Raw genomic sequence first — 12306 nt, forward strand, 5'->3', positions numbered from 1 at the left:
TGCTTACCACTGTTTCCTTCTCTGGCGAGAGATCTTTCCGCACACCTCTCCGCACGTCACCACTACTCTTCCTCACAGATGGGCTTTATAATACACCGGATCGTCAAGCTGACCGGTTTTAATCTTTAACGTACATCGCGTCAGTCAACCTATTGTGAGCGTTAAAGGCTGGAAATCACACTAATTTATAAAATCTAACACCAATTTGTTACAAAAGGCTAACAAATTCTAACAGTGCGCAGCAATTTAGCAATCATGCGGTCCAAATTGGGTGAATATTTTTTTTCTAGTTTTTAAAATTTTAAAGATAATAATAAAATAACAATCGAAACGATTATTAGACACGATATAGATATGACTAGAACAATATTTTTTAAGTATTTTGAATTTAATTAAATTTAAATAAACATCTTTTATAATGTCATTGAAAAATATAAATGTTCCAAATATATATGTATCATATGAAATAATTCTAGTTTATTATTGAATGTGTGTGTCAAAATATTGAATTCTTTCGACTGAATCTCTGCAGAAAAAATGAAAGTAAAGAATAGAGATAAACAATGCAATTGTATTCAATTGTATTAATGTTGAGATTCTCGAAATTTTTTCTTTTCTTGTAAATTATAAAAAGTTTAAGATCCTGTTTATCAAGTAAGGTTGCTGACCGCCAACAAAAATGTAGTTTCTTTGAGGTTTCCGTTCAGATCATATCTGTGCGGTCATTATTATCGAATTATGCTATTCCCGGAAATGTTGTAAGAATTATCTATTGTGAATTATATGTAATAATACACAATAATAATACATAAAACATACTTGAAACAGGAAATTTGTTATTAAGTATATATGTATAGATATAAATGTAAAAATTTTTTTTTGGAAACATATTATTTCATTCATTCAAACGTTTGTATTAGAGGATTATTATTGAAAAAAAACAATTATTGTATAATAAATAATTTAGTATACAAAAGAATTTTTTTAGAATCACTTTTAAAGTCAACATAAAACATATGATTACTTGCTTTACTTACTTTTTTATAAAACTATTTACATATTTATTATCAATTATAAATGTATTAAATAATGTATTAAATAATTGTTTGATATAATCTTAATGAAGATTTAATTGTGTTTTCTTTTTTTTACATTTTTTAAGTCAGTTTCCTTTTTTTATAAAATATATAATTTTAATTTAATTTAATTGATTTAATTTAATTGATATTTAATTATTGATATTTAATTTAATTGATAATAGATTTGAAAAAACTTTCAATTTTATATACATATAATATTAAATCCTTGAAATTAATTGAAGAATAATAATTGAAGAATAAATGTATCATTTTATTTACACTGATATACATCAAAATTTCTTCATTTTCAAGGAATCATAATAAAAACATAATAAGAAACATAATAAACGTTATTTTCTAAATTATTTTGTTAAGCAAAATACTTCAAATTAAAAGAGAAAATAATTTGTAAAAGAATAAATGATTTACAAATAAAATTTCATGATAAAAGAGAAGTTGAGAGAGATTGTGTGTATTCTGGCAAACATTCTCTCTTCTAAAAATGTATATAAATAAATAAATTTTAAGATAAAATTTTAAGACAAGATTTTTATTTTTATTTTTAATTTTTACAGAATATCTACTATGCCTCTCGATCATGTTAATTTTTATAAAAAAATGTGTGTGCGTCGTGACCCCAAATCCTGTAGAGACAAATATTTCTTCACAAATTACTCCCCAAATTGAAGATGACGAAGACTTCGTACCCTATCATGGAGAACGCTTCAGTGTCTTCGATTGGATGTTGTTCAGGGTATTTGAATTCGTATTGTCTTTTAAAAATTTATTAGTGACAAATATCTAATTTAAATATGTAAGAAGCAAGACGAAAAACATGAAACGAAAAACTGCAAAAGAAATCTTTTAAGTTCTTTAGAGTTCTTTCAGATAGTTTTTATTTTATTTTATTTTATTTTACCTGACTAAATATTGTTGCTGACATTCTTCTTTTAACATTTTTTTAGAATCTGGCCAAAACGAATGCAGGGAATATATTACTGTCACCAATATCCATAAAATTAGCATTAGTCCTCCTTTATGAAGGCGCTCAAGATCAAACCGCACGTGAACTTGCAGAAGTCATGCAACTTCCGCTTAGTGTGCTGGCCACTCGAGAGAAGTTTAATAATATTTTAAAATCTCTGCAAGTAATTAATTTATAAACATATCAAAATATTTTCATATTTTTTTCGAAAAACTTTATGTATACATATATAAAATTATGTGCCATCTTTGTTGACAGGCTCCATCCTCTGCGTATACTTTGAATATCGGATCGCGTATTTACATCGATAATAATGTGTTGACGAGACAACGCTACGCAGCGACAGTAAAAACCTTTTACAATACTGATGTGATCAATGCCAATTTGTCTGACACTCCTACAATCGCGACTAAAGTTAATTCTTGGATCAATAATGTTACGAATGGACACATTGAAAAAATGATAGATGATGGTAGGTTTGCTTGAAGCCATCTTGATTTAGTTAACAATAAATAGTTTTACGTAATCAAGCTTGATGATATGATCTATGAAATGTATAAAAATGCTTCGTATTTTTCAATTAAAGAAAAAAAAATTTCAATTACTGAGATTTACGGAAAGAGAGAGAGAGAGCTATCGATAAAATATTAATTTTATATTAATTTTATATTATATTAATTTTATAATATTATTAATTTTTAATAATATTAATTTTATATTAATTTTATATTTCAGAAAAAAGCTTGGAAAACTCGGTAATGCTGATCGCGAATGGATTATTCTTCAAAGGTGCTTGGCGCCGCAAGTACTTTGTGCCCGAGAACACTCGCGTTTCCAAATTTTACATCAACGCCAACGAGAGCGTAGATGTACAATATATGCATACCATAAGTCGATTTTATTACGCCGAATCGTCAAGACTTGGCGCAAAGATTCTGCGGATTCCGTACGATGTACGTGATAATCTATTTAATGCTTTACGAATAAATAATCGTAGACGCATAACGAGGATAAAATTTTTCAGGGTTCTAAATTTGCCATGTATATTATACTGCCGCATATGTCGACCGTGGATCATGTTATCAAACAAATTAATCCATTCGTACTGGCGAGCGATCTATGGGCCATGCAGGAATTGCCTCTCGATGTTTTGATTCCAAAATTCAAATTCGAATTCACAAGCCACTTGGAAAATACTTTGCGCGAGGTAATTTACTCATGATTCTATATAAAAAGAACATACATTCATTAAGTTTGCAACAAAAATAGATTAACAATTTAATTACAACTTTTGCTACGTACAAAATTTTTTGCACAATTTTATATTCTATTCTATTTTATATTAAATTTATATTATATTAAATTTATTTTATATATCTTGTTCTATTTTATTCTATTTTATATTCTATTTCTTTTCTATCCAAAAATCGAGTAAAGATCGCAACGATAAACATTTATTTATTATTAACAGTTATTTTGATTATTTGATTATTGATTACGAACGATTAACAATTATTTATTATTCTACAACCGCAATGATTATTTTACATGCTTTTTTCTTTTCTATAACAGCTTGGTATTCGCGATATTTTCGATAATACTGCACTGTTGACTGGAATAGCAAAGACAAAACGGGCTTCGAGACATTTACAGGTGTCTGATGTGATGCATAAAACTGGAATAGAAGTAAATGAAAACGGGACAACTGCTTATGCTGCTACAGGTATATATTCTATGTATAATGAATTTTGAGAAATACGAAATAAAGTAAGTAAAAAATAAATATGTATTTTTTTTGCTCATATAATGTTTTTGTAATTTTCTAAATAAATTTTATCCAATTGTATTACTAGAGTTTATATTTATAACATTTATATTTAATACTTATGTCATCTTATATTTTATATTTTTATATTTTATATTTTATAAAATCAGATATTTATTATAATATAATCAAATTTATAGAAGAAGTATGAAAATATATTCATTTATATTTATATCATTTATATTATATTTATTTTATTTGAATATCTTAATAATAATTTTTTTATTCCATTTTTATATTTGATTATTTATAATCATATCGCAAACAGAAAATGTGTTATTAAAAAATTACACATTATTATCTGTTTTTAACAAGTTTTTTCTCATGTTTATTATTCTTATATTTTTTTTCTTTAATACAGAAATACAGATTGGAAATAAGATGGAAGAAGGCACATTCCATGTCAATCAGCCATTTGTGTTTTACATTGAGGATGAAACCACTGGCACCATTCTGTACGTAGGTCTAGTACAGAATCCCCTGAATGAAACCGGAACTACAGGGAAAATACAGCAAGAACTTCCGTCACGACTTAATCTGAATACAACGACAGTAACACCCAGTCCTGGTAAACTATCATAAAGTTATCTATAATAATTGGATGTGTCGGAAAGGGTGATGGTGCAGTAATGGCTACAATGTAATAATAATGTAGTTTTACCCTGGTATAGAAATTTCTCTTTAGAGTAAACTCTCTGATTGATTTTTAGTTGCATTAAGTAAAAAAGTTGTATAAGTACTATTAATATTTAAGTTTTTCTCTTTATTAATAGCGGTTTGATATTGAATTGTGCAGGATGTTTAGCCTCAAATTTTAATTATTTTAAAAAATAAAAAGAGAGAAAGATTTAATATAAAAAATTAGCTCTGTTTTAAAAATCCTTTATCCAGAAAAGAATGATACTAGAATGATATTTTCTTTTATCTTATAATATTGTTTCTTTTCCCTTTCAAAGATAAAACTAAGGACAAAATTTGAGGTAAAATGCCCTGTATAGATAAAAAAGGTCTACTTTAGAAAAAGGAATTGAATAAAATAATTAACATACTATATTAACATAGTGCATGTATTATTTCTACATATTGTATTGTAATATATAATTATATTTTGATAAATGTGATTAAGAGTCAGATCAAATTTAAGTTCTGATTCGTTTAGATCTGTTAAATATATAAATAACTATCTTTATTCCTTACTAATATAGCAAAAGTTATTCTGTATGTTTTTCTCTTTGGTAATATAGTAAGATATTTTCGATACAGTTTTAAATTGTAGTATTATTAAATATTCTGCAAAGATTGTGTATATGTGATATGCATTATAATCGTATTTTACTATATCGCGAATAAAATCTACTCTCTCTTTCTCTTTATATATATATTCTCAGTGTAATATTTTAAGTTTTGAAGTTATATAAATTTCACAAATCTATTTATCTATTTTGATGTTCCTTTACTCGAATATGTATCGAAGATATAATTCATCGAATGCCAAAGATATAATTTATACCAAGTAAATTTTTATAATAGATTTTATGTGACAAAAACCTAGCATGCATATTTTAAGAAGTCAAGATTACTTAGATAATTTTATAAATTTTCTAATATATAAGTATCACGTTCGCAAATTTGCAAAAAATGTAGTTTCTTCACTTATTTATATGTTTTGTTAACAAATAAAATACATCACTCTTGACAACAATCATATGTACTATTTCAAGAATATTGTAAGCATGAAATATGGTAAGCATGAAATTAAATTAAATTTTCTTAATCTAACAAATTCAAATTTAATCTAATTATTAATTAAACTAATCATTAATAAAACTAATTATTATAATAAACTATTTTCTTGAGAATTAATAATAGTTTTCGTCTTCGTGAGCTTTTCCTGCTTTATTAGTAACATATAAATAACATAAGTATCATACATGATTATACGGGTTGTATGCTAGGATTATCAATTATCGATGTTATAGCTATTGCTCTACATTCTTATCTTTATCGTTGACTATTATGGTTCTGTAAATTGTTTTATCGCTGACTATTGCGGTTCTGTGAATTGTTTACATTCACTTTGATTGATATTTATATCATTATTTCGATGTCATTGTAATAAATTGTCACTGTCATAAATGAGTAGGACGTTCCGAGATGACGTTTCATAATGGGCGGAAATTCCAAAAGAACAAATTCCAAGTGATAAACCTTTATTCACAAACTCTTATATTTCTTAGTTATGTCTCTCAATGCTTCTTAATATGTTGGTGTTTTTACGAAAAACAGCGCAATACATTTTAGTTATCTAATTTTTCAAGTATATCGCGTTTCAAGATAAGAATCATAACATAAGTAGCAATAAAATTCATGATTTTATATTTGACATTTTTGCCTAAAATGACGCATTCTCTTTATTTAAATTGAAACATTTTATATTCCGTCCAGTTATATAATTTTATAATATTCAATTTTTAATTTCTCTCAACAAAACTACTATATCTTATAAAAATTCTTATTATCTTAAATCTCTCATTTGACAATAATTGCATCAGTGCCTAAATAAAATGTTCAATCAAAAGAAGCAGAATATTTTACCTTCTTTTTTTTCATCACTCTTCAAACATTACGATTACGTCATCCTCGTGCACCATGTGCAACTTTTTCTCATTTATAAGCGACGACGACATTTAAGCGTGATAGTGTTTATATCGCAACGAAGGAGGTAATAAAACAGGATTCATCGTCCGTAAAGTGGGGATGACTTCTAGCCGGAAGTTTAACTATTAGTATCAGCGAACACCCGTGTTTCCGTTATTCGTGTTTGTCGAGAGCTAATACGCGAAACATACAATATTCGCGCGTGTCCAGCTGCGTCGAGTTTTAAATTACGAAAATGTCAGTGCCCCTGTGGATCCTCTGCTGTGGCCTCGCAGGTATCATTTATGAATAATGTATACATCTGAAAGAGACACGATGTTCTTTAAAGGAGGATGTTTGTTAAAATTTAGAAATATCTTCGGAAATACCTCTTAGAGTTTCTTTAAGTGCCTGTATTACGTGGATTTGTATTATCACATACTTATTATTGCATCAATCATCGAAAGATTTATCATACATTGGAATTTTTCATCTTCGAGTCTTTACGTAATTTTCTCGTTTACTATAATTACTTTTAGAATAATCATTGAATTTTTCTACACTTTGTATCTGACGGTATTCCATTCGCGAATAAAGGAGAGAAAAACAGATCGATATTTAACGTCACTTATCTGCTTCATCGTAAATCAAAATTGCTAAATGGACAGCATTTTTTACGATTGCGTAATCACTCGCATAGTAAAACGACGCTCGTTAAAGTCACTCGGCCTCACGATTAGTTTCCTATCATTATCCTTCTTTATCTTGGTGGCTTTATTCGTTCAAGGAGATAGGAACAGGCACTTAAACTTTTAGTAGACGAGAGGAAAATCCTTTTCGGTATGCGAAGTCACATGATAATCGTGTTAGTCACTCCAGGTCTGTAATCTTAATGAGTAATGGAAGTATTAGATTCATGATTTTATAGTTAATCGATGAAATACGCGTAACTGTTCGTGAACTTTATTCGCAATATTACTTGATTATGGCTTTCATTGTTAATTGAACGAATTATTAAAATTTAAATGTGCTATTTTATTCAATGATGCGATGATTGAAGGCGTCAATTGTATAAATATTTTATATACCCAAATTATTTGTTATTAATGTAAAATTTTCTACAGTTGTTTCAGCTGCAACCGATACCGAAGATCGATACGGCTTTTTCAATATCGATCTCCTGCAGGTGAGCAACATTTTAGAAAGATATAACTGATGGAAAATAATAGAATATAATATTTCACATGAATTTAAAAAAAATAAATTATAAATATATGAAATTATTAATTTTTGCTAATTTATGAGAGAACCAGTTAACTTAAATTCTTTTATATTAATTCAACATTTTTATTTCTTCATATATTTATGCTTCTATTTATACGTTATGGAATAAAAAATAATTATTAATAAAAAAAGTTCGTAAAATACGTAAAAGTAATTTTTAAAATTTTATGTAAGAGAGAATACATATATTGTTTATACTTATAAAAATTGTTTTGTAGAGAGTGAACGAGGACATCGGGGGTAATCTAATACTGTCTCCTGCCAGCGCAAAAGTTGCCCTCACGAGTCTGGTAGAAGGCACGGGTGGTCAAACACGACAAGAATTGCTTGCGGCTTTGAGATTACCACCGGATGAATTTACTATCAGAAGGATAACAAGACGCACTCTCATGTCCCTAAAAGTATTATAGTCCTAAAGTTATTGATTTAAATTCGTTGAGAAAATGGTACGATTTCGATGCTGAATATATGAAAGTAATCTTTGTTGGCGACAGAATAAAATTTACAGAGGATTTATATTTTTTTCGTATTTATAGAAAGTTTATGTTTGAAATTATAACTTCAATCTCTCTCTGATCGTTCTCTTCCATCGAAAATTCGTTCCATTTTTCTCTTCAAGTATTTCACATTTATTTCAGAGTTATCAAAATGGTACGGAAATCGACGTAGCGACTCGGTTATGGATTAATCCAATGCTTAAGACATCTCCTGGTTATACGAGTGCTTTGCATAATAATTATAGAACCGATATCCAGCAGCTGAATTTTGGAGACGCAAATGTTGCGGCGAACAGGATCAACGCTTGGGTTCGTGAAAATACACGGAATAACATCAAGTCGATCATTCAACCTGGTATTTAAATCCTATTAAGATAATATTAGATAATAATAGATGAATCAAAGAATTTTAAGTTTTCGAATTTTATTTAATCAGAACAAGATATATGTGTATCAACTCTTTTGAATTAAACTGATTAAAGATATTTTACCGAAATTTTACATTGTTTCAGATACTATTTCCGCCGACACCCAGATACTGTTAACTTCGGTGTTATATTTTAAAGGACAATGGATGAAATCCTTCGATAAGGATGCTACGCGTACGCGATGTTTCCGTGTTCCCGTACTTGGTTGCAAAGACGTTCCTATGATGGAGAGCGCTTCTCAGTATCGATACGCTTATGTAGCTTCCCTCGATGCTGACGTTGTGGAAATCCCGTACTCGGTAAGATGTGATCCTTACATCACCGATAAAAAAAGCTCTGATGCTTTTACGTGAAAGAAAATTCATACAAGATAATTATTCAATATATACTTATAGATTCAAAATGCTTCGGGTTTCTAAAATTGCATCTATATTTCTATAAAAATTTATTATTGAATATATTGTTAAACGGAAATTTTTTAGTTTACTCGAAAATAAATTGATATTCTATCTCGCATGAACATATTCTATATAAAAGTCATTGTAAATAAATCACATATCGTTAGAGAAACATAATTATTTTTGTCTAAAGGAGATAAAATTTATTAAATAAGATAAAAAAAAACAAGTTCTTTAATATTATGTGCACAATACCGTATAATGTACATCTATTACACGGTATTTTTTCTTTTTTGAGATTTCCCTTTAAAGGAATATATATTAAAATAAAAATAACAAAGTCTAATATAGCAGAAGGAATATATTCTTAAAAACGGTAAAATCAATTGATAAAATTGATATTTAAGAATGGCAGGACATCTATGCTGATATTCCTTCCATCTCATGAGGAAAGTGATCCATATCTTCAAACCTTATCCAAAGATCTCTCGTATGTGACAATGAGAGCTTTGTTAAGCAGTCTCAACAAAACTGAACTAGTGCTTTCTATTCCACGGTTCAATATCGAAAGCAAATTGAATTTAGCTTCCCCTTTGATACGTGTAAGTATAAAAATATTAATTAAACATAAATATTTAATTATCATTGTTATAATTGTAATATTTAACTACCATTGCTACACTACTATTATCAATTTCAGTTATCAAACTTTTTATTATATATATAAAAATATATAATTATTATTAAATATTATATTCACATTACATTGAAAAATATTAACAAAAAAAAAGTTGAGAATATACAAATATATTATTTTGATTTAGATGGGCGTACTGGACATTTTCGATACGAGAGCGAACTTTACGGGATTCATACATAATGATTATTTGCGAATAGGAAATATAATTCAAAATGCTAAGATAGAAGTCAACGAAGAGGGAACTATCGCTGTTGCTGCGACAGGTAATTATCGGCATAATTTTTTAAATTTCTTTGAATATATTGATGCCTGTGGATTATCATTAATATTTGTTCAATTGCAGAACTCGTGATTGTACCGCTCATGGGTAACACAGCAGTTTTCATAGCAAACAGACCATTTATCTTTGCTATAGTTGATCTGGATACAACTGAGACTCTTTTTGCCGGTCGTGTCATGGATCCTTCTATGAGCAACTCAGGAAATTTTTAGAGAAGCTTAATATTCAGCTATAGCTGTTTTTATATTTAAAAGTGCTTCGAAAGTATAAAAAAATGATCATTTATGTATATAATATTACTTTTTGTACTGTACCTATGTTTATCGTTACAAAGTAATGATTGTTCATTCTTTTATACTCAAATAAACGACAAATTGAAATAAAATAAATAAAAGTATATTTTATATTAGTCTAACAAAACGTTGTAATAGTACATGAAATAAAAACATTGTGGAGACTGCTAAAGAACTCACCATCATCATACGTTTATAAATCATCTAAATTGTTATTTATTTATACATACTTGAAGGTAGAGCACATATCTGTTAAATACAAAGCTAACACACATTGTCTCTAAAATATCTCATTCACTTCTCATATTTGTCCTTTATATCTTTCCATAGTTTCTGGAAGAAGAAACAGTAGCTATTATGCAATCAGTGTGCCATTTCATATATACATCAAAACGTGAATTAAGTTTTACTTTTGATATCAATAAATTAATCATAAATTAAGATAAATAAAAAAAATCCGATACAAATTATTTATGCGCATTATTCAATATACTTATCGCAATTGGCAAGAAATATGATATTATTATATTTTGCAACGATTAACCTCACTTTTTAATTCGTTAACCTCATAAACGTAAAATTCAGAGTACGTTTAATGCTCGAGTGTCAAACGTAATTTCAAGTAAAATGCAAAACAGAGATATAAAATACAGAGAAACGTGTACTCACCCCTTTGTTAACAGATTCGAAAATCTTGTCGGCTGCCAGATCAAATGACCTTTCGAAGATGAAGCTGGAAGCCACAACGACGACCACAAACGTGGAGGTGCGTCTAAGAAAGACATTGTACAACGTGCTACCGATACCCATTTCTGATTTTACTTTTTACGATATTTTCGTTTGAAAGATATCCGAAAAAAATCGAGCTAACGAGACGACAAGATCCGAAGTGACCTAGGATCTGGATGATTTTTGTCGGACGGGTTCCTGAGAATGCCTTTTCTGCGCATGCGCAGCGCAGAGAAATCCAATGACGTATGTAGTGCACATGACAAATGGGCGCGAAAAATTCCTTGACGAATTCCAAAGGAGATAAATATAATTCATGTTATTTTTTATTAATTTTTTAATTATTTATTTGTAATTCGTTAATTTGTAAAATATTTTAGATTATTATTTTTAACACTATCTGAGCAGAGGGCTTAATAACACTCTTTTTCTTATAAATTTAATATGTATGTACCTTAAGGCCACGTTTAAGGGCTCGTTCCCACTGAGCGCGTCACGCGTCGCGTCACCAGCGTGAGCCAATCAAAACATCCCATTGTAATAACATGTTTTCCGTGTTATTACAATGGGATGTTTTGATTGGCTCACGCTGGTCGACGCGACGCGTGACGCGCTCAGTGGGAACGAGCCCTAACGCGCATGCGCGAGAAAGCGTCCCCGAAAACAAAAACACTGCACGATTGACAGTAAAAAGCTTTCGTTTTTAAATCCCACAATATTAAAATCATTAGAAAACAAGCTCTTCTATTAAATATCGAATTAAATATTTATTAAATATCTATTAAATATCACATTGGATGCAGTGTGAATTCTGCTTAAGATGCATCTTTCTGAAATTATCGTCCAAACAGTAGCGACATCTGTGGCGAGTTCTTGAAATCACTTCAAGCTAGTTTGAATATATCTAATAATTTTAAATATTTGTGAGGTATCGTTGGCCCTGCGAGAATTTGAGTTGAAGATTCCACGAGAATTATGTGTTATTATTAGACATTATTTAATATTGTGCGTGTGTGTGTAGCATATAAAATATTTGTGACATTGACATTATCTGGATAAATGCGGTGAAATCGAACAGAGTACATCATCATGTCGCGAGGTATGTATAACCAACCTCATTCAAGAATAATTTTGACTGATATACATATAAATACTCGATAATAATTAATAC

General features: G+C 28.8%; 2 protein-coding genes across 2 annotated transcripts; one reads left to right on the forward strand and one right to left on the reverse strand.

Moving 5' to 3' along the window:
• The first annotated feature begins 39 nt into the window (after nucleotides 1-39).
• Nucleotides 40-10517, forward strand: LOC145961214 (uncharacterized). The gene is made up of 15 exons (XM_083081198.1): nucleotides 40-271; nucleotides 1655-1833; nucleotides 2045-2227; nucleotides 2323-2536; nucleotides 2800-3017; nucleotides 3089-3271; nucleotides 3637-3787; nucleotides 4251-4457; nucleotides 7651-7712; nucleotides 8029-8211; nucleotides 8449-8662; nucleotides 8820-9034; nucleotides 9541-9735; nucleotides 9958-10096; nucleotides 10177-10517. Exons 1-15 carry the CDS (start codon nucleotides 256-258, stop codon nucleotides 10323-10325), a joined length of 2508 nt encoding a protein of 835 aa, XP_082937324.1. The 5' UTR covers nucleotides 40-255; the 3' UTR covers nucleotides 10326-10517.
• A 77-nt stretch (nucleotides 10518-10594) lies between these two features.
• Nucleotides 10595-11344, reverse strand: Ox (ubiquinol-cytochrome C reductase complex subunit oxen). The gene is made up of 2 exons (XM_083081200.1): nucleotides 11076-11344; nucleotides 10595-10739 (listed from the first exon to the last, which is right to left on the reverse strand). Exons 1-2 carry the CDS (start codon nucleotides 11214-11216, stop codon nucleotides 10701-10703), a joined length of 180 nt encoding a protein of 59 aa, XP_082937326.1. The 5' UTR covers nucleotides 11217-11344; the 3' UTR covers nucleotides 10595-10700.
• Between the last annotated feature and the right edge of the window lie 962 nt (nucleotides 11345-12306).

This window comes from Camponotus vicinus, unplaced genomic scaffold (assembly GCF_025532165.1).
Source record: "Camponotus vicinus isolate PSW18456_S1 unplaced genomic scaffold, iyCamVici1.0 SCAF_11, whole genome shotgun sequence".
NCBI classification, from domain to species: Eukaryota; Metazoa; Arthropoda; class Insecta; order Hymenoptera; family Formicidae; genus Camponotus; species Camponotus vicinus.

Coding starts and splice junctions, on each gene's coding strand:
- LOC145961214 (XM_083081198.1), top strand. Junction 8,663..8,819: donor CAAGTCGATCATTCAACCTG/GTATTTAAATCC, acceptor ACATTGTTTCAG/ATACTATTTCCGCCGACACC. Junction 9,736..9,957: donor TAGCTTCCCCTTTGATACGT/GTAAGTATAAAA, acceptor ATTTTGATTTAG/ATGGGCGTACTGGACATTTT.
- Ox (XM_083081200.1), bottom strand. CDS start 11,216: ATGGGTATCGGTAGCACGTTGTACAATGTCTTTCTTAGACGCACCTCC. Junction 10,740..11,075: donor TCGAATCTGTTAACAAAGGG/GTGAGTACACGT, acceptor TTCTTCTTCCAG/AAACTATGGAAAGATATAAA.